Source organism: Aplosporella prunicola (genome assembly GCF_010093885.1).
Source record: "Aplosporella prunicola CBS 121167 unplaced genomic scaffold K452scaffold_4, whole genome shotgun sequence".
NCBI lineage: Eukaryota > Fungi > Ascomycota > Dothideomycetes > Botryosphaeriales > Aplosporellaceae > Aplosporella > Aplosporella prunicola.
In genome coordinates this window covers 933718-953593 of record NW_022983532.1, presented here as the reverse complement: position 1 = coordinate 953593, position 19876 = coordinate 933718, and the positions used below count along the sequence as shown (strand labels likewise).

Here is a 19876-nt window from a genome sequence, read left to right as displayed (position 1 = left end):
CGCTCAGCTTCACCGTCGACTTACTCGTTAGCGTGCCGCTGCAGAACAGAATCACCCAGAACCCCGGGAAGCGCCCAATATCACCGTTCGTCTGCGTGCCGAGGACGACATGGACGAGTTGATGCCCGCCCTGATCGCAGCACCGAGCGACCACTGAAGACCTACCTACGCGCTTCCATGCATAGGTAGTGTAGCTCCACGCGAACCTGTTCGCGCTGTTGCAAATCGGCCCCGATCAGCCTGTCAGTCCGCCCGGGCCTTGCACGCAGGATGAGCTCGGGCTTTCTCGTGACCCATCTAAATTCCTACCGGCCCCATACAAATGCACGTAGTCTCAAGCCTTATCGAGCTAGTCGGGGCCGGGTTCGCGACGACGAAGCTTCGCACATGGCCTGAGACGATCATTCAGAGGTTCTGTGGGGTGCCTCCTTGTGTAGATAGAATGTCATTCGACATGACGTCCAAATAAACGTCTGCGCAATCAAAGATAGGTGCCCGTGATATGTATGCTCAGATTCCTCCACGCTCATAGCACGCCATAGGTTGCTACAAATTTGCCCGGGCCTCGGTGATCATCCGGGGTTTCTGCCACCGCCTTTCCCAATTAGGAAATTCTGGTGGAAATGACCTCCTCAATGAATCTCACGTCAACCTTCAACACAGATCCACTCCATGCTATTACCCTTGAGTAATCAGTTTCGATATGGAATTCAAGTGTGCGGCTCCTTAGACTGTAATGAGTTTAAATTACCTATTATCGGTTTGTAAGCCTGTAGTCTTTATTTTTTTTTTTAAAAAAAAAACAGTTAATATAGTACTTACAAGCCTGAGTCCCCCACCTCTTTTTCATACGGGTGCGGACCATTCCAGTACTCTCTCCAGGCTTCGCAGTTTGGGTTGATAACGCTGCTGTCGAAAGCAAAAAGTTCCGGTGTCTCCAGAAATTGGAGGGATAAACCATCAGTAACGTGCCACGCCTGTATCTCTATTAGTGACTGTTGTTATTTCTGCCATAGCTTGTAACTCACAATGTGACAGTGCATAAGCCATGCCCCGGGGTTGTCTGCCGGGAAAGCGAGAATGAGTTGCCCATTGGCTGGTAAGATGTAGACGTCGCGGCGCATGGGATTGTCGAGTGTCAAAGAACCAATATTGCCATCCCAATGTGTGCTGCTCTGGTATAATACCTGAAACACTTGTCAGTATCGAACTTATCAGAACACTACACCGTATCCACGTGACCAGTGCCACGGGGTGGACTGGGGCGGTACATATCAACACCACCACACCCACCCCAACCCGCAACTGCTGGAAAATTATGTCTTACGTAAGCATCGTGTCCGTGTAAATGAATAGGATGAGCGAGTCCGCCGCTTTCGTTTGTAATGATCCAGTAATACCACTAAAAAATCGTTAGTCAATATAGTGCATCTCAACGAAAGCCGGTTTCGCTTACCTGGTTGTGGTTAGTCATGTTGAAAACGTTGTAGCTTCTTGGTATCTGGCTGATCTTCTTGTCTGCAACGTATTGCAATGTTGGGGCTGACCAGTCGATGTTCATTGCGCTGCCGTTGATGGCCCATCTAGTGCGTTTAGCCGACACCATCTCGCAACAGCACCTTAAAACATATACTTACTGCACAAGATTGTCGCTCAAAGCAGTCCCATTGAAGACGACATCAATGCCTGAGACGGTTCTTAAAAAGTCGTCTGATGGTATCTGCTCTGACCACCACGGCTTGAGATCAGGTTGGTCCACGCAGATTCCTGCAGCCGGAAGTGCCGGAGGACTTGCATATGCTGGCAAAGAAGTACTTGCGCCTTCATAGCTCAAAACACCTCCTTGTACGATCGTGGAGCTAGCAAAACTCGTGGCACTGTTGCAGTTGGTCGCCGTCTGGACAAACATCCAATAATTGTCTACATCCTGATCGGTTTCGAAGACAATGTCGTAGCGCTGACCTAAAGAAAAAATCAGCCACATGTAGATAAGCCTCAGGGGGTATGAAAAATACCAATAGCTATCAGTACAGAATTCACTGTAATCGGTTTGATGGGAACCAGGTCGGAAGTTATAAGTTTAAAGTCATGCCCCTGGATCGAGAAAACCATCATGGTGTCGACCGACATGTTGATGAGCCGCAGACGGTATTTTTTGTTCTTCTGAACGCTGACAATATTGTACCTTCCGGCCCCCTGCTCGTTTACGGCAGTGCCATTGACAAGGATGTTGTCAGGCGGATAGGGTGGAAGGTTGTGCAGATTATACGAGTTGAGGTACCAGGCTGTTTCATTGTAGTGGTCCGTAAGGGGCAATGGGCCGAGATCGATATCGTAGTTTTCACTTGCTGGGCCATCAATGACAATGGATCCAAGAACTCCATTGCCATACTGTGCACTATGATGGCTGTGGTACCATGTGCTTCCTGGAACGTCCAGATCAGTTTCCTGACAATGGCATAGGGGCTTTGTCTTTCCTCACCATATTGGGTAGCTTTCCAGACATACGTATAAGAATGCCCAGGCGGAATAGGGCACTCGGTAACACCATTCACACCGTCATGTGGGCAGTTGTTCAGCTGCCGGATGCCGTGCCAGTGGATGCTAGTCCCGTTGCTTTCCAATTCGTTCGTGACGGTGATCTGGAAAGTGTCTCCCCATTCTTTTGAATGGTTAGCATGCCGTCTGCAAATAATAGTGTACTCTAGTTTTATGAAAACGTCTTTTGATCCAAGCTCTTTTGACAACTGAATGAAAAGTATTTAGATCTTTCCGTGACCTGACTGTACTCTCTGTGGAAACTACTCATTTCGAGTTTCAAAATATTAAAATCATTTACTCACTTCCTCTGAGAACCGGACCTGGATACTGTCCGTTGAAAAGCTGCATGCTCGTGCACTCAGTACTGCCATCACCAACACTAGGTGAGATCGCCGCCACTTCTTCGCAGGTGTAATCTCTCAGGACCAAATTGTAGGAGACAACATTTCCAGCAGGAGGCGTCTTTTCATCAAAGTCGTCGGAAAGACTGTAGTCGCCTTCCCAACACTGTCGAGTGTTTGGGCCGTTATCGCAATCTCCGTCAGCAGGCGGCAAGGTCGAAGTGGATGAGGGCGCATTAGATGAAGTCGCAGTGGAAATAGCTGAAGTAGCGTTTGCAAGAGATGTCGTGGCTCGCGCAATCAAGGCTTCATCGGGGATGATAGCCCCCAAGGCTTGCGCGCCTAAAGCCACAAAGGCGATGACACTCTTTTTAGAGAGTATCATTTTCCGTGACAAGAAGCGAGAGGCTCAAAGTTGGGACTCTGATCTTGGACGTAAGGAAGAGTTGGAAAGAATGAGGGAAGACAACACCAAAGAAGCTGATCTCTTTCAATGTAAACGATATGAGCGAGAGAAGTGAACTGGTGGTTGATCGAATACCGGGAGAACATGTCCTTTACATAGTTCTAGTCTTCTCGCAACCGAGGTTCTTGATTCCCTAAAGCGGAATACTCGGGTTCGGAGATACTGGGTCTATCAACATGGAGACCCGTATGGTTGGAAATAATTATTGATTGCTGATGCATCACACGGTCGACAAGGCAATGTGAGCTCGTGATGGTCGCATGCTATGTGACTTTGATCCCAGTTGGTGGCAACAGGGCAGAGTTCTATGGTCTCTAGGCGAACTCAAGTCAACGATGCGGACGATAGGTTGGTGGAAATTTGTTCCCACGCCACAAAACGGACTCCATGGGGCAAAAAGGCCAAGCATTGAGGCGCTTCGGGGACGGGAAGTTAGCCGTCAGCTTCGCCAGCTGGTTGCCGGCAGCGTGACAGGCACAGTCCAGATTTGTTGTATCTGCCGACAGCGAAGATCAGCTAATGTGATAAGGCGGCTTACCTGAATCTTATTTTAGTATATCGGGCGAAAGCCCTGGCTACCACGATACGGAAAGCTCCACTCGCATGACCATGTGCATGTTTGGAGCCGCGGTCAAGTTTGGTTAATTGTGGCTTTAGAGCTTGCCCCAAGCCTTACATCAGATGGTGATGCAGGTGTGCATGGAAGTATTGAGTCAAGGCATAGGCTTTCTCCGGTCAACGACTCTCATCGTTGCTGATTAGCCACATTCCCAACAGGTCGATCTCGACTTTGGTCCCAAAGAACGCCTCACTCCTGGCTGGCTGGTAACGTCCCGATGCGGTGGCACTCGACAATATCAAATTAAGTGGCAGTCAAGAGAGTACTACGTACAGAGCTCTTCTCCACTCACCAAGGAACAAAATAGCGCACCTGGGCTCCCGAATTGGTTTTAGAATGCTTCAGTGGAGAGTGGATGAGAAGAAGTGAGACTTCATCCCGCATAACCGAGATGGCCGGAAGCCAAGGCCAGTGCAGATCCAGGGATACGGAGGATTAAGCCTTGGCACTCGATGATGTACATGGGCAAAACGCCACTTGCGGAGGGTTGATACGATGCCAGCCGCCCAACCCCCTGTCCCGCATAGCCCTGTGGATTTTATACTCTGACGATGATTAAGAGTGCAAAATAATGTTTGTGGCGCTATGCTTATGACATGTATGTGCTTTCTTACAGCTCGTGGCCAGCCGGGGCCGGGTCGTGTCAGCCTGCAAGCAAGCCAGGGAGCGCGAAGACGAAAACATGCATCATCGGGTGTGGAAATACCCCGGCGAAAGCCTAGCGTGCTGACGCGATGCAGGCTCCAGGATTTCTCTCCACCATCAAATCATCCGCAACCAGCAATGCGCAACGATGGCCGTGACGACACAGAATGGCTGCAAACAATAAGTTGTTGGAAGGACGGGGAGTCGCCGACGCCGAGTGGGGTCGGAGCCTAGGTTTGTCCGGCGCCATTGGTCCACGCCCCGACGCGTCCAACGTCCCTTGACGCCTTGACCTTCACCTCAATCCTCCTCACAACCTGAACAGCCACTACGAAATCTCTGCAGCATGGCAACAGCCGCAGCTGCCCACGCCGGTCAGCAGATGCTACCTTGGCCGAGAACTCCCTCGTGTCAGTCTGTACACGTACGCCAGCATGACCTCTTCCGTTTTCATTGCGGGTGGATGTTGCGGAGCTGTGACCTATTCTTGATACCACTGCCGCCGTGAAGATATCTTATAAGAACTCTCATCACTCGGTACACTGTGACTCTTCGTACTATAGCGTCTCTTGCAATCTTCTATCGCTTACGACGGTCGTTCCATTGCCTTTCAAACATGAGTCTTCTTTCCAAACTTGGTGCCTTCGTTGCAATTTCTGCACTGGCTCAACCTGCCTTCTCCTCCTCGTGTGGCTCTCGAGGCATTGATTTCTCGGACGAAGGCTCCTACTTCATCAATCAAGCATCGTCCGAAAATTTCACCGCCGTCACTCAATTTGATGGATGCTCCGGAGGCTATGCAAACATATTACTTGTCGAGCCCGAAACCAACGATACATACATATGTTCACAGATACCCACCACCCCGGATGACGTACCGCAGCTGTCGACTTGCCCCATCCTGAAGAGTGAAATGGAATCTGGGCACTGGCTACTTCTCATTCAAGGAAACAATGCCGATAGCGACCCTTTCGACTACCAGCGTGATATCTATCTCACCGTGGGACCACAAGTAACGGCCACCATCACAAACTCTATCACTTGGGACATCACCTCAACTCCCATAGAAACTATCACGTCGCCCACGACCGTCTATATCACCGAAACTATCCCTAACACACAAACCATCACCTCACCATCTGGAACGGCCAAGCGGACAAAGACGATCACGCCAAAAGCCACCACCATATGGACCACAGGGCTCTACACTAAGACACGCCGTGCCTATACCGAGGAACTCACTACAGTCACTAAGACCGCAACTGCAACTTGCACCGTTCCACCTAAACCCTCCATTCGCGACAAGGTTGCTGTTTACACGGTTCAAACCATCAGCGGTGAAGCTTCCCCGACTGGCGTGCAGGCAGTTGGAAAACGTGACAAACGCGTTGACTCTTCCGTGGCTCGCCGTGTGCTTGGAAATGCTCACCGTCTTCGTGGCATGTCTGCATCTGAGCGTATCCAAGAGCGGAGACTCCAAGAGCGTGCTCCAGATTCCGAGACAATCACTGTCACTAACCCTACGCCTGCCAACTTTACGGTCACGCATACTGCTCCTGCCTCCACTACGACGGAGGAAGTCCTGGTAACAGAAACCACAGCTACCACCCTTCCGCCAAACACGGTCTACTCTGGCATCACAATGGTCACAATTACCGCGCCCACTCCCACCAAAACTCGCTCCAAGCACGCCTACACCACGGTCTATACTACCAAGACTTTGCACCAGACGTAAGTTTTATTCTGTGACTAAATCAACAAACATGTGCTAACACTTTGCAGATGGACCTACACTACTACAGTCACCCCAACGGCGTCTGTATCTGCGTGCAGGAGCAAAGGTGGACACTACAAACATAAGCCTCGTGTTTAGGTTTGCAACTTCAGTATGCAGTTGTGGGCACATTCGGACCTACAGCAAACGCCAGTCATTGATTGGCAAGTCTCGTTTGAGCCATTTTGAGATGGAAAATGATAGCGATACGAGGAGAGTTTTACGCCACCACCACCACCACCACCACCACTACGATACGATTGTTTCCAGCCACATGCGGAGGTTTTTATGCAACCGCAAACCAAACACGACCTACTCATCTAATCCTTAGATTCTTGTGCGTTTTCTGACCCCTGTTCATGAATAACGAAATGCATAATGCGTTGGGCAAAATTTCGTTTCCGTTTTCTCTTCTTGCACTCTTTTATGATTCCCATGGCAGCTGGAGATCCCAGGTTGTTTTTGCGTGCATACTGCACATTAGCTAGGCTCAACAAAGCGATATTTTACACTGGCATATCCTTGATCATCCTAATGCGGCATACGTTCTTTCGCCATTACCTAACAGTGGCCAAGCCTGGTAGGGGTAAGCGAGAAAGGCGTGCGCCACTGTTCATCAGCCCTATCGTGTTTGAGATTCTCCATGCCCGGAGGCATAACCCTGTTCGAAAGCGTCGGTAATCTTCTTGGCGCAGCAGCGGCCACTGAGGGGGTAGACCGGTGCGTAGAGTTGGCCATGGTCAGCCAGCCACCTGGGCAAAGGGTGCAAACATACACGAAACAGGAAACTTCTCCAGGCCCCTGCTTCCGCAGTGATTGTCAGCTAACCCCGCCGCATGTAAGTGACACGCCACTGCTCGACTCCACCTCCGCTATCGCTGCCACTTCCACAAGGCGCTTCTGCAGACCCTCCTCTTCTCTACGTATGCCCGCCTCGGTACGACAACAACACTCCGCTGACCTGTCATGCCGCGAACGCCTCCGCCGCCTTCGCGACAACCTCATGTGCTACAGTTCCCCGAAGAGCGGGACAACCAGCCGCACAGGAACCTAGCCAGTCAACAGCACACAACATCCCGCAAGCCCAACAAGCTGCAACACCAACAAATGCGCTCGCAGACAAAGTTCCGCAAGCGCTCGGGATGTCGCGGAGCTCAGCGTATGAACAGGTCCTTCTCCGCGCCGGCCAGAGCAGCACGCCGCGTTAGCCATCGTTTGCCATCCAGCACCAGTGGGCAAGTTTCACCCGGCAGCGCGCGCGCCCCGGTCGTGGCGTGCAGAGCGCGCGGCCCGGGGCTCTGGCTCTGGCTCACGGCGCTGCCGATGACGATGCGCATCGCGACTGGCGGCGCAGCGTGGCCGTCAGCCAGCCCTTCAGCCAGCCAGACAACCGGTTACGGTGCGCTGCCAGCGCATGCGGCGAGCACGAGGCCAGTCATACAGCACCGCAGCAACTTCCGCGGATGCAGGCGTGCCCGCTTCAGGGAGTGCTTCTCGTGGGCTTCCAGGAGGGGTGGTGGCTAGCTCGGCATGGGCTCGTATGCATCGCCAGTAAATGAGACGCTGCAAGAGGAAAACGCGAGGAAGAGGCGTAGATTTGAAAAGGGTTGACCGGTGCTGGAAGCGCTCACAACTAATCCGTAAAGAGGTGGAGTCGCGAACTCGTCCATCCCGAGGCGTCGGGATTACCGCTGGCTAGCCCTACCCTCCTCGACGCGGAACCACCCCTGATTGCTGGAAAAACCGGGTGACACTTGCTAAGCTGCCTAAAGTGGAGCGTGCGGATGAGCCTCAAAAGGCCCAGGGTGCGCGTTTGCGGGGAGAGTCGCAAGCGAGCCCCCAAGCGAGTCCCTGGAGTGGCTTGGAAATTCTTCGTACCCGTTTGTCATCCTCCATTCCTTCCCTGGGCGGTTACATCGGACAGCGCGGCTCTGCTGCCATCGCAAATGGCCGTGCTCGTATGTGGCTGGTGCGGGCAATGAGTTTACGATGACCCGTATCGTGCGGCCTTTGACCACCTGTTCACCGAGAGGGAACTCATCGGAGAGCAGGGGGGGCTTTTGTGAATGCCTTGCATACGGGAAACTTTCACATCTTCAGAGTCGAGACTGGGCCGAACCTTCACCGCTGGTAGTGCGCCGTCGACTCATATCCTTCCGCCACCACGCTGGCGAACCAACGGGTTCTTACGGATCACAGTCACCACCGGTGACAACAGAACCTTTTGAGACAGAATCAAGAGATCAGAAGATCTCCCAAGACTAGCCATTGAGATGCTGGAGGGCCTGCAACCCTTCCAGCACAATCCCAGGCATATCCCTACCTTAGTCGGGCCACTGCAGCATAAAATGCCAGCAGGGCAAGTTCCAGCTGAACGGCATGACAGCTGTCGATGCCTGCCAGCAAGGGCATCACATGGCAGAGCGGTCAAGCGCCCAGCGGCCGCTGCCTAGCAGCACAGGGAAGCGGCTAGAAGCACGGCCGCGCCGACGATAGCTGAGAGCCACCTAGAGAGCGCAAGCAGAGGTGCGCCCAGGGGTGGTGGCAACGGAAGTCGGGCGCAGAGCGAGCACGCCGACACTCGGCCCAGCCAGCTACAGGTTTGTAGCTGCTTCTGCGGCGCAGTGCCTTCGCCTGCACGTACACAATGGCACCGAAAACGGCGGAAGTCCTGAAAGCGTTCACGCAGACTCAGGCAAAGCCCTCGTGTGCAAACGCGCGGCCTCAGGCAGCCGAAGCAGAGCTCGAGCTCGACTCTGCGTGTCTCGGATTGCGGATCCAGCGCTACGGGTACGTAGATTGCGACCCTCGGCGACGATAATTGATGATCTGCGTGCCCTACGCGCCGCAGTTCTGGTCATATAGATGTAACATGTATACCAGGCCAGAGGATCGGGGCCGCAGCAAGACATAGGCGGAGACGGCGCTCTTTTGGGCCGTCTCCGCGCAAACAAGGGCGTGTGTCAACTTTCCGAGCGGCGGGGGCCAAGACATGCGGGTGGTGTTGCGCGAGCTCGGGCGGGTAAGGCTGACATGGCTGCTGCTCGCTCGGGGACGAATGGGCGGCCATGGGGTGATTTGCGCGCTGGCCGTGGCTGCTTACGCGGCCACGGAGACAGGGCCGCTTCGGGCAATGTGGATATTGGATTTTAAATGTCCGTAGGTCCGATGGAGCGGTGAGTCTGTCGTGGTGGTCTGGTCTGTAAGTATGCTTTCTGTGCTTGCGATCCATGCCTCTTCTTTTCTCTCTCTTGAATTCAAGACTGCATCGTGCGCCTAGTCGCTTTTCACGCATGCGCACTCATGACTTGCATGCAGACAATAGTTTCTTTTTTGGAGCGAAGCCTCTGCTGCAGGAATCCGGGAGATTCTGGCTCTCTTCACGCGCTGCAGCCTACATAGCCAGCAGCTCCACAAGCGGTCATGTTCTCGGCCACGCAGCTTGCAATGTCTGTCATGGCCAACGCAACAGCCACGCTGAGAGTCAGTGGAGTGGTCTGCAGTGGCAAGAGAAGCATCGAACTGCCTCGAGCTGCTTGCTTACCTCGGGGCTTCCGCAAGGCCATGTGCTCGCTCGCAAGTCGCCAATTCCAGATGCTCACTACCTAGATGCCCGAAGATCGGCCTTGCGCGCCACACGATGGACGTCTTACCAAGGCCGCGCCTGAGAAGCCTTGAAGCCAGACTCGGCGCGCTCGCCTCGCCGTTGGCGCCCTCTTAGTTAAGGTTTATGACGCGCTGGTATCGTCCTTGGCGCGCTCGGCCATGCATACCGTCAGCGTGGCTGAAGGAGCACGCAATAGAACGACGTATCGCACGAGTCACCTCTCGCGACTATCCTGGGCTGATGTGAGGCAAGAAGCGGTCGGGCGGCACATCGGTAGCATCACCAAGCCGTCCGCGTTGGCGATGAAGCGATGGCAATGGCGCTCGCCGTGGATGAGTTTGACTTTGTTGCGAGGGGGCCAAGGAAGCCGCTGAGTGAGGTGCGAGATGCATGTGACGGTGATCGCGTAGGCCTTGATCCCGGCGCTGATGAGCGGATGATTGTTGCTTACTATTTGCCTGTGAATCCTCGCGAGTCCGTCCGCTTTTCCCGATTTATTCTCCGCTGCGCTAGCTTGGTTGATCGGTGGCATGGGCGGTAGCGAGCGCGGATCATAGGATCTTCGCCTGCTTATATTGAGGACGGCCAGCTTATGACGATCTGATAAGCTTCGAGTGGTGTTGGAAATAGATATCGTGTGAGGGTAAGGTGGTCATTTTGTGTTGGTAGCGGGTTTGTTACGGGATGGGTTGGATGGATTTTTCTGGAATTGACAACCGGAGTTTGCTGCGGGTCTGCATGGTGCTAGAATAAAACGATAAAAATCAACACCACACCTATAGCCAACTCAATATCTTTGCAAACGACTCCATAGAATGTTGCTCATGTAAATCGCTTTCACAACTGCCATGATGTATTAGAACTCCGACCTCGAAAAGAGTGAATTACAAAATGGAGAAAGTAATCAAATGTTTGCCCCATATCAATCCATATACCCAACTACAGCAGAGAAATTGCATTTGTGCGATTCTCCAATGTATGAATAACAAGGCCCATCTCTCAAAATATAGAAACATCAAAGTATTTTGCAGTTCTTCATCAGTGTCTGATTCACCGACAGCCAAACTAGAGGGGAAAATTGAACTCGAATCGCTGGGGAAAAGACAAAAACTGAAACATAGCATATTGCTTCAAATAAATTAACTGTTGCATAAAGACTAACAGCAACATCAAATGCAATCAGACGTCCTCAACACCAGGAATACCCCTGACACTGCACACTCATACCCACTACGTACACGTCCCACACAACTCCCCCAACACCACCACCAGCCCCCGTAGATACCACTTCAACAAACCCAAACACACACCTTATTCCTCCCCATCCGCCCACCGAGTCCTTACCACAACACCACCCAACCAAGACACCCCCAACCCAACCTCCACGCCTCACCACCTCACCACCACCAGCACCAGCACAAGCACAAGCACAAGCACAAAGCAAGAAGCGGCAACACAAACACAACCACAATCCTAAAATCTCCACCAGGCCCTCAGCACAGCAATCCGAAAGCAAGTCAGTCGTACAGCACCCAGGGTACACAAAGCACAAAACGCACGCACTGACGCACGCACAGCAACGGGCGTACAACAACGGGCGCACAGCAGCAGCAGCAGCAGCGTAACGTACCTGCAGAAGCCACCCCCAACCCGAGCCCTCAGCCACGCCTCTGCATACCGTGCCACCGTATGTAGCACCGCACCGCACCGCACCAGGCCATGCCGACGAAACTAAGTAAGGTAGGTAGGTAGGCAGGTAGATAGGTAGGGACTGTACCTGCGCAAGAGGGCTGTGTGCTTCTCTGTCCTGCCACGCGCATGCATGTATGTCGTGCTGCGCTGCGCCATGCCGTGCTATGCTGTGCAGTGCCATGCTTCAGCCCAAGCCCATGCCCACGCCCATGTCGAAGCCCACGCCGTTGCCACGTGCGTGCGTGCGTGTATACGCAGATCAGGGAACTGTCCAACCGTTCATGCAACAGTTAAGTAAGTAAGCAAGCAAGCAGTAGTAGGTAAGGGTAGTAGCACCGCCTCCATCCTCCAGCCTCCGACCTCCGGCCTTCGGCCTCCGCCCCTCCCTCCTGCCTTCTCACCAACCAATCAACCAACCAACCAACCATCCATCCATCCATCCATCCATCCGTCCATCCTACTCACGGGGAGCAGGCAACGCCAACAAACGCCTCGCCAAACGCAGCATCCCCACCAACGCACACCAACAGCAACAACAACAGCCACAGCCACAGCTACGGCTCGCCCACGCCCTCGTCACCCCTCCCAGCCATGCCCGCCCTCCAACCGCCCCACGCCCCCTCATCGCCGTCTCCCCCATCCCCATCCTCCTCCCCATCATCATCATCATCATCATCATCATCATCATCATCATCATCATCATCATCATCATACCACCGAATACGCTCAGGCCCGCACACCACATCCAGCAAGCCGTTTTCGTCGAGGTCGGCCAGCGGGCGCGCACTCGCCATGCACAGCACGGTAGCGAGGCAGCCGTTGATGGCGCAGCCGGTCTGGTTCGCCAGCGCGGTGCGCAGCTGCGAGACGAGGCTCTTCAGCGGAGGGTTGCCGAGCGCGTCGGGACGCTGAACGGCGTCGAGGTTGGCGTAGAGGTGGCGGAGGAGCGCTGACGCGGGTGGGGCGTGCGTGAGGGTATCTCTGTGCAGGGGGAGAGGACGCGGTCAGCTACGTTTGTGTGTGTGTGTGTGTATGTGTGTATGTGTGTGCTGGTTGGCGTGTGCAAGCGGAGGGAGAGGGAAAGGAGAGGTAGGGGGTCTGGTGTCGTCGGACCGGGTGCGGGGAGGCGTGGCTTACAGGACAAACTGCGGGCCGCGCTGCAGCACCAGGTCCTCGAAGACGAGGTGCAGCATGCTGCGGTCGAGGGGGTCGGCCGGCTGCCGGTCGCGGTGGATCATGCCGCCGCCGGCGTTTTCGCACGCCTTGAGGCTCTGCGTGATGGCGATGAAGAGAGCCGCGAGCGAATTGGGCGGCAGCGAGTAGATGAAGTTGATTTTGGCATTGTGCGTCACTGGGACAGGCCTGTCAGCAAATCCTGTTGCGCAACAGCTGCTGCCGACGTGCAATGTGTAACGCACCGTGTTCTTGCAGCCGGAAGAGCAGCAGTATCCCGCTCTCGAAGAGCTTGTACCAGCCGTCGACCCAGCAGCCGTCGTTTTCAATCACGCGTCGGTACAGCTCCGAGGCTGTTTTTGAGCGGTGGTGGATCTGGGCGAGCATCTCGAACCCATACTTTCGGGTATCTGTGTTACGTTAGTACCCCAATAGACCCGAATATGCGAGCAGTAGGTAATCCCCGGGATATTAAAACGTACAATACCGGCTGCCTGGCCGAATGATGTCCGGGAACCGGGGTATCGTGGAACGGAGCTGGTTCTTGGCGAATCCGGCGCATAGAGAGGATTCGTAGGTGGTGACGATGTTGTATGTGCGTTTGTTCACTAGCATGAGGTTCCTTAGAGTCTCGCAATCGAAGTCAATGCTGGCAATGGTGTCGAGTATGACTTCGGAAGGCAGGTCATTCCACGTGAGAGATGACTGTTCTAAGGCTGTTGTGGTGGTAGACATTTTGGGGTCTGGGCAGAGCAAGCAGCAAAGGGGTATCGTGAGGAATGAATGAGCAAAGAATGAAAGCCGCCTGTGGTTGATATGGGCGGTTTGCGGTGAGGTACCTTGATGGATAAACCATAGTGAATGACCTACTGACTAAACACGTCAAAGAGAATCGCAACGCCACAGACAACACAGTAATCAGAATTGGCGGGCAGGTGCTCTCTTGTGCTATCGCGACATGCACGCGACTTCAGGCAGTGAGTCGACCGCGTGATGACGGCAAGAGAGAGCCGCATCGGGTCCCTGACGGCAGCGTCGACTAGTCGCGGCCAATGGCGGGAGAGACATCGGTTTGGTTGCGCCTGCGGCTAGCGTCGCTATCGTCGCTGTCGTCGGAACGTCAATTTAAACTCGTCCATGGCTTCTGGAAAAGATGGCCGCAAGCCCGGACGTGTCTGCGCGCACAGCTCCGTGAGTCGCGACCGATCGGCGCGTTGAGGCTCGCGCGCGTCAGGGCCGAAGATCTTGCAGGCCGATGATATCAGACCTCATGAGCGTCATAGACACCATCGCGGGGATGTCTTCTAGCCTCCGAAATCCGATCAAAACAAAATGAATCAAGCTTCTCCTGCTCTTAACATGTCTCGTATCCTGTTGCTCTCTTTGCACTCGACATTCATTGCTCTCCACGCCCCCCGCCAGCCATGACAGAGCTCATTCGAGATACCGTATTCGGTCACCTTGTCCGTTTAGTCACACATAACAAATATCTGCAGTACGAGGAAGAGAAGGATCCGTCACTGTTGAGACGCTACATTGACGTCGAAAAGTCGGGGAACGTTGCACACCACAGCCACGCTGGTCCACCCGGCGAAGACTCGGACGACGAGCCCCTGCGAACCAAGTCAAGAGACGAGAGGCAATCGGACGCTTCATCGAGAACCCGCGTCCCGGACGATGGGTACCAGTACAACGAGGCCAGCGGCGTGAGGATCGACCCTGAAAAGGGACGAGACATACACGTCGTTTCGTGGTGGGGACCCAATGACCCCGAGGTAGGTGAATCCCGGTGTTCAACGGCTCAATTGATCCGTCCTCTTGCTGGATATGTTAGCAGTCCGTCGACGCTAGCAGGTTTAGTCAGCTACATTGTCTTTTCTTTTTGCAGCTTCGTAGACAATCGCACTTCAATTCAGCCTCCATCACAGCTTGCTAACGACTTCAACAGAACCCGCAAAACTGGTCGTTGCCCAAGAAATTCTTCGTCACGTTTGAGATATGTCTCCTCACGTTCAGCATCTACATCGGATCAGCCATCTACAGCGCCGGCGAGATGTCGGTGGAGAAAACATTCGGCGTCAGTCAAGTCGCAGCCACTCTGGGCCTGACACTGTTCGTGGCAGGCTACGGCATAGGACCAGTAAGCACCCGACATCCACACCGCCAGGTCACAACATCACACTGACAACGCAACCCAGATGATCTGGTCACCAATGTCCGAGATCCCCATGATCGGCCGCAACCCCGTCTACATCGGCACGCTAATCATCTTCGTCATCTTTCAAGTGCCGACCGCCCTCTCGGTCAACTTCGGCATGCTGCTCGCATTCCGCTTCCTGACGGGCTTCTTCGGGTCGCCGGCGCTCGCCACCGGCGGCGCTAGCATCGGCGACATGTACAAGCCGAGCAAGCGGGCCTACGGCATGGCGATCTGGGGTATTTCCGCCGTGTGCGGCCCGACCATGGGCCCGCTTGTGGGCGGCTTCGCCGCGCAGGCAGAAGACTGGACCTGGACCATCTGGGAGCTCATGTGGCTCTCGGGCTTCTGCCTCGTGTTCTTGGTCTTTTTCCTGCCCGAGACCAGCTCCGCTAACATCCTGTACCGCCGTACCCGCCGCCTGCGCAAGCTCACGGGCGACGAGCGCTTGAAGTGTGAGCCCGAGATTATGGCTGAAAACATGTCGGGCAAGGATGTCATCATGATGTCACTGGTCCGTCCCTTAACACTCAACTTCACAGAGCCCATGGTTTTTATATTAAACCTATATATTGGACTTGTCTACGCCCTCTTATATTGCTGGATAGAGAGCTTTTTTATTGTATTCGTTGAAATCTACCATTTCAACCTCGGGGAAGAAGGGCTCAGCTTCCTGGGCATCCTAATCGGGGCGATTCTAGTCCTACCACCATTTTTCGCCTACCTCTACTTCATCCAAGAAAAACAGTTCAACGAAAACGGCGAGATCCAGCCGGAGAAGCGCCTGCCCGCCGCGTGCGTCGGCGCCTTCTTCATCCCCATCTGCCTGTTCTGGTTCGGGTGGAGCGCGGGCCGCACGCACTGGATCGTGCCCATCGTCGGCTCGGCGTGGTTCGCCGTCGGCACGGTGCTGCTCTTCAACTCGGTGCTCAACTACCTCGCGGACGCGTACCCGGACCACGCTGCTTCGGTGCTGGCCGGCAACGACTTTATGCGCTCGGCGTTTGGCGCGGGCTTCCCGCTGTTCGCGACCGCTATGTACAAGACTGTAGGTTTTCTTGCCCAGTTTGACCCCTCTTTGTGGCCTCTATCACACAAAAAGGGCCTGCATGAATGTATATACTGACTTGTTCCACTCCCAGCTCGGCGTCGGCTGGGCCAGCAGTCTCCTCGGCTTCCTCGCCGTCGCGTTCATCCCTATTCCCTTTGCGCTGTGGTTCTATGGCGAGCGCCTGCGCAAGATGAGCAAGCATGCGCGGAAGGACTTTTAGATTTGCGGTTTTGACTAGATCCCCGACCCCGCTCCCCTTCCTTTTTGGATTTTTGTTGTTTTGTTATGGGAGGGGGAGAAGGGTGGGGGAAGAGGAAAGGATGGCATATTTAAATGATTGACGCAAGAGCATGGTACATACGACACGCTTAGCAAGCGTGGTGTGGCTTGATGGCATAGCGTGGTATGGCTTGACTTGGCATGTAAATATAGCATAGATGCTGCTGAGTAGAGATCACGAGAAAGACGAATAGATACCCAAAGCAAACACGAGGTTTAGATAATCTAGTCATGTCTTCTGCACAGCTATGAAAAGATGACTTTCATTTGATGTAGTTGTGTTATGCTTGGTGAGGTTGGTGAGGCTAACGGGGATGGTTTGATTGATTGATTCGTTTTACGTCTATATGCAGTTTTAAAACTATGACAGACGGCCCGTTAGGACTGGCTAGGGATTTTAAATACAAGAGGTAGGCAAGGTAGTACAAGGGATAATTGGATCTAAGCCGAAATCGGGGATGGTTTGTGTAGGTACTGTATGGGCATCGCTGGCCATTATCGTAGTTAAAGTCGGCTTTGTGTGTTGTGGGTTTCTTCGCTTTGTGTTGGATCGGTGGCGGTCCAGTTGTCCATTGAAGTTTGTTGTAGGTTCAAATATTTTTAGTGCTGCACGGTAGCTATGGCTGACTTGTCCTACATACGTACCTAAAGGGTGTTTGCTCCTGTGATTAGATGAACGCCTGTCTAGATGAAAAGTTACGTTTGTTGTGTGTGCCAGGACGACTCTTATACTGATTGATCAAGCAGTATCAAGTCCCAAACAAAAACCAGCGCAACTAACCGAGCAAGTAAGTAACCAAGCAATGAAGCAACCAGACGTGCGAAAAAGCCATATATCCCGGCTCTATTATTTTCTGCCTGCAAAGGCATATAAACAAGTTTAGTTGGTATCATGACTCCGTAAGCACATGGCGCATAACCCGTTCTCTCTCTCAAGCAAGCAACACCCTTCGCACAGCAACAAGCCCAAGCAAGCCTAAGCAAACCTGCCCGACGGCTGGTCTCTCCTCACCTCCCCACCATCAGGCACGACACGCTCGACGCCCTCGGCAACGCCCTTGCCCTCAGCATCAACATGGACATGCTGGGCGTGGTCAGGATCAACAAGGTTCGCGCCCTTCTCGACGTGGTTAGACCCGCCGAACAGGACGTCAATCTCCTCGAGCGAGACCTTCTTGGTCTCGGGGATGCAGAACCACACAAAGACGCCTAGCAGCGCGTTGATGCCCGCGAACATGTAGAAGGCGTAGAAGCCGCAGTTGTCGAGGAATGTCGGGAAGAACTGCTGCACGATGGCGTTGGCGACGTTTTGCGTCTGCGAGGCCATGCCTACGGCTTGTGCGCGCACGTTCATGCTGAAGACTTCGGATGTCCAGATCCAGACTGTGGCGCCCCAGGAGGGTTTGTCTGCGAGGTGTTAGTGGGGTGGACTTGGTTTGGTTTGGTTTGGGTTGGGTTGTGGGGGTTTGCTTACAGAAAAAGGCGAATAGGAACATGAGGAAGACAATGGAGATGCCCACGCCGTGCGACTTGGTGTCGTCCGCGTACGTGGGCGTCTGCGTCTCGACGGTCGCGACAATGACCATGCACAGCGCCATGCCGATGGCGCCGACGATGAGCAGGAACTTGCGGCCGAAGCGGTCGACGGTCCAGGTGGCGTTCATGGTGAAGAGGATGCCAAAGGTGGCGTTGAGGGCGTTGATGAGGGCAATCTGCGGCGAGTCCTTGCCAAACACCTTCTTGTACACGAGCGTCGAGTACGTGTTGAGCGTGCCCTGGCCCGTGATCTGCTGCCCGGCGTTGATGACGAACGCCAGCAGCAGCCGCTTGCGGATCGACGGGTCCTTCCACAGCGCCGCGTACCCCGACGAGATCGACTCCTTTTCGAACTCGAGCGCCTCGCGGATCACCAGTATCTCGTCCTCGACCTCCTGCTCCGTGTCGCGCACCCGTAGCAGCGATGCCCGCGCCTTTTCCGTCGGCTTGCCCTTCTGGATGTACCACCGCGGCGTCTCGGGGATGAACCACAGCTGCACGAGGATCAGAATCGGCATCAGCACCTGGAAGAGCACCACCATGCGCCAGTCCCAGTGCCCGAGCTTCTCCTTGTGCTCCTGGCATCCGTAGTTGACCCAGTACGCGAGGAAGGAGCCGACCGAGTAGAACATTTGCCAGAACGACATGATTTTACCCCGGATCTCCGAGGGGCAGAGCTCGCCGATGTAGATGGGGCCGGCCGCTGCAATGCGTGTCAGTGTTTCGTTCTCGTGATGGGGTGGCACGAGGCTGGGTACGTACTCAGTGCGAGACCTTGGCCGATACCAATGAGCACGCGGCCGCCGATGAAGGCGCCAATGTTGCCCCTGGGCGCGAAAGCCTGGATGAAAGTCGCGACGATGACAAAGGCACAGCCAGCTGCCATGCCGATACGGCGGCCGAAGAAGTCGGCTAGCGGGCCACCGAAGAAGAAACCAGCGACGACGGCACCGACGGTGTAGGCCGTGTTGATAGCACCTTGGGTTTGCGTGCCCTGCGTTGAACTGTTAGAAGATGTTGGCGTGGTCTTGATTGGAGACGTCGTACCGGCTCATTGAACCAGGCCATCCAATTGTCGGAGCCGAGGACGGCGTTGTAAACCGAGGCATCGTAGCCGTAAAGCACCATGCAAGATGCTGCGACGAGAGAGATGTACCTGGGGGAGGAGACGTGTCAATGCTTGGTTCAATGGGGGATTGAGAGAGCAGAATTGAAGCTCACCAGTTGTACGCTCTCTTCCCCGTCATGATTGCCATGGTGAGAGAAGATTGGGAGACGGAGCCGTCTCAAGGAAAATGGGAGATGGGTAGAGAGAAGGGAGTCGTCCACCAGGTCAGAGAGGGAGGATCGGTAGAGCGAGGACAACAACAAATAGCAACAGCGAGCGCCTTCACAAAGGGAGACGTTGGAGAGAGAAAAGAAAAGAAAAGATGTCACCATGTCTATATACCCGGAGTGGCAAGCTTATCTTCCCACCGAGCTGCACGAGATATGCCGGGGGTGGCTGCATGGGCTGGGGGCGCGGCGACGGCAGAGCCACCAATGACGGGAGCGGGGGTCTGGGGTAAATGGTCACGGATGAGCTTGAGTGGGATCCTCAATCCGGGGCCCCAGCGCCAAGTGGATCGTCTTCTCCGCATTGTTGTGCTTGTTTTCCTCTGTGCGTTGCCGAGGCCGAGTTAATCCACCAATTGGGAAGCCGCCACCCTCGGCCCCTGCCGACTTCCCTGCCGTGCATGTTCCATTAATCTATTTCGCTTCACTCCTGCCACACCTCCCCTCCGCTGCCACTTGCTGCTACGCCGCCAACTCGGTCTTGGGTCCTCTACGCCCAGGGGAGGGCAAGACCCTGCAGCCTGGGACAAAGGTCCCATCGTTTGTGTCACCTTCATCGGCGTCGTTGTCACCGCTCGCAGTTCGCATCGTGACAGACTCCACTGTCCCCACTGCGGATA

The 19876-nt window shown here is 54.4% G+C and overlaps 8 protein-coding genes across 8 annotated transcripts; 5 read left to right on the top strand and 3 right to left on the bottom strand.

Annotated features, from left to right (window-relative positions):
• Positions 1-648: 648 nt before the first annotated feature.
• K452DRAFT_264925 (multicopper oxidase) lies at positions 649-3267 on the bottom strand (the record flags this gene model as incomplete). Its single annotated transcript, XM_033538719.1, has 9 exons — positions 649-751; positions 823-977; positions 1029-1187; positions 1328-1402; positions 1457-1583; positions 1638-1962; positions 2016-2426; positions 2483-2662; positions 2844-3267. 9 exons carry the CDS (start codon positions 3265-3267, stop codon positions 748-750), a joined length of 1860 nt encoding a protein of 619 aa, XP_033401398.1. The 3' UTR covers positions 649-747.
• Positions 3268-3575: 308 nt separating this feature from the next.
• Positions 3576-4089, top strand: K452DRAFT_123866 (uncharacterized protein). Its single transcript, XM_033535206.1, has one exon. It carries the CDS (start codon positions 3609-3611, stop codon positions 3888-3890), a length of 282 nt encoding a protein of 93 aa, XP_033401397.1. The 5' UTR covers positions 3576-3608; the 3' UTR covers positions 3891-4089.
• Positions 4090-4923: 834 nt separating this feature from the next.
• Positions 4924-6902, top strand: K452DRAFT_315875 (uncharacterized protein). Its single transcript, XM_033543905.1, has 2 exons — positions 4924-6343; positions 6395-6902. The coding sequence occupies exons 1-2, from the start codon at positions 5229-5231 to the stop codon at positions 6483-6485; spliced, it is 1206 nt and encodes a 401-aa protein (XP_033401396.1). The 5' UTR covers positions 4924-5228; the 3' UTR covers positions 6486-6902.
• Positions 6626-7210, top strand: K452DRAFT_123849 (uncharacterized protein). Its single transcript, XM_033535205.1, has one exon. It carries the CDS (start codon positions 6765-6767, stop codon positions 7065-7067), a length of 303 nt encoding a protein of 100 aa, XP_033401395.1. The 5' UTR covers positions 6626-6764; the 3' UTR covers positions 7068-7210.
• K452DRAFT_284046 (uncharacterized protein) lies at positions 6956-8295 on the top strand. The gene has a single exon (XM_033539880.1). The coding sequence runs from the start codon at positions 7353-7355 to the stop codon at positions 7908-7910; it is 558 nt and encodes a 185-aa protein (XP_033401394.1). The 5' UTR covers positions 6956-7352; the 3' UTR covers positions 7911-8295.
• A 3944-nt stretch (positions 8296-12239) lies between these two features.
• K452DRAFT_315873 (uncharacterized protein) lies at positions 12240-13593 on the bottom strand (the record flags this gene model as incomplete). Its single annotated transcript, XM_033543904.1, has 4 exons — positions 12240-12666; positions 12823-13036; positions 13104-13268; positions 13341-13593. The coding sequence occupies 4 exons, from the start codon at positions 13591-13593 to the stop codon at positions 12240-12242; spliced, it is 1059 nt and encodes a 352-aa protein (XP_033401393.1).
• Positions 13594-14282: 689 nt separating this feature from the next.
• Positions 14283-16486, top strand: K452DRAFT_356083 (uncharacterized protein; the record flags this gene model as incomplete). Its single annotated transcript, XM_033546017.1, has 4 exons — positions 14283-14633; positions 14807-14998; positions 15057-16103; positions 16198-16486. The coding sequence occupies 4 exons, from the start codon at positions 14283-14285 to the stop codon at positions 16324-16326; spliced, it is 1719 nt and encodes a 572-aa protein (XP_033401392.1). The 3' UTR covers positions 16327-16486.
• A 716-nt stretch (positions 16487-17202) lies between these two features.
• Positions 17203-19311, bottom strand: K452DRAFT_356082 (uncharacterized protein). The gene is made up of 5 exons (XM_033546016.1): positions 19143-19311; positions 18969-19077; positions 18684-18915; positions 17860-18624; positions 17203-17792 (listed from the first exon to the last, which is right to left on the bottom strand). Exons 1-5 carry the CDS (start codon positions 19175-19177, stop codon positions 17362-17364), a joined length of 1572 nt encoding a protein of 523 aa, XP_033401391.1. The 5' UTR covers positions 19178-19311; the 3' UTR covers positions 17203-17361.
• Between the last annotated feature and the right edge of the window lie 565 nt (positions 19312-19876).

Excerpts from the sequence above, each read along its gene's own strand:
- K452DRAFT_123866 (XM_033535206.1), top strand. The coding sequence starts at position 3,609 with ATGCTATGTGACTTTGATCCCAGTTGGTGGCAACAGGGCAGAGTTCTA.
- K452DRAFT_315875 (XM_033543905.1), top strand. The coding sequence starts at position 5,229 with ATGAGTCTTCTTTCCAAACTTGGTGCCTTCGTTGCAATTTCTGCACTG. Across the intron at positions 6,344-6,394 it reads ACCAAGACTTTGCACCAGAC|ATGGACCTACACTACTACAG; the intron begins GTAAGTTTTATT and ends AACACTTTGCAG.
- K452DRAFT_123849 (XM_033535205.1), top strand. The coding sequence starts at position 6,765 with ATGCGTTGGGCAAAATTTCGTTTCCGTTTTCTCTTCTTGCACTCTTTT.
- K452DRAFT_284046 (XM_033539880.1), top strand. The coding sequence starts at position 7,353 with ATGCCGCGAACGCCTCCGCCGCCTTCGCGACAACCTCATGTGCTACAG.
- K452DRAFT_356082 (XM_033546016.1), bottom strand. The coding sequence starts at position 19,177 with ATGGCAATCATGACGGGGAAGAGAGCGTACAACTG. Across the intron at positions 18,625-18,683 it reads CGGCCAAGGTCTCGCACTGA|CGGCCGGCCCCATCTACATC; the intron begins GTACGTACCCAG and ends CACGCATTGCAG. Across the intron at positions 17,793-17,859 it reads GTTCCTATTCGCCTTTTTCT|ACAAACCCTCCTGGGGCGCC; the intron begins GTAAGCAAACCC and ends AACACCTCGCAG.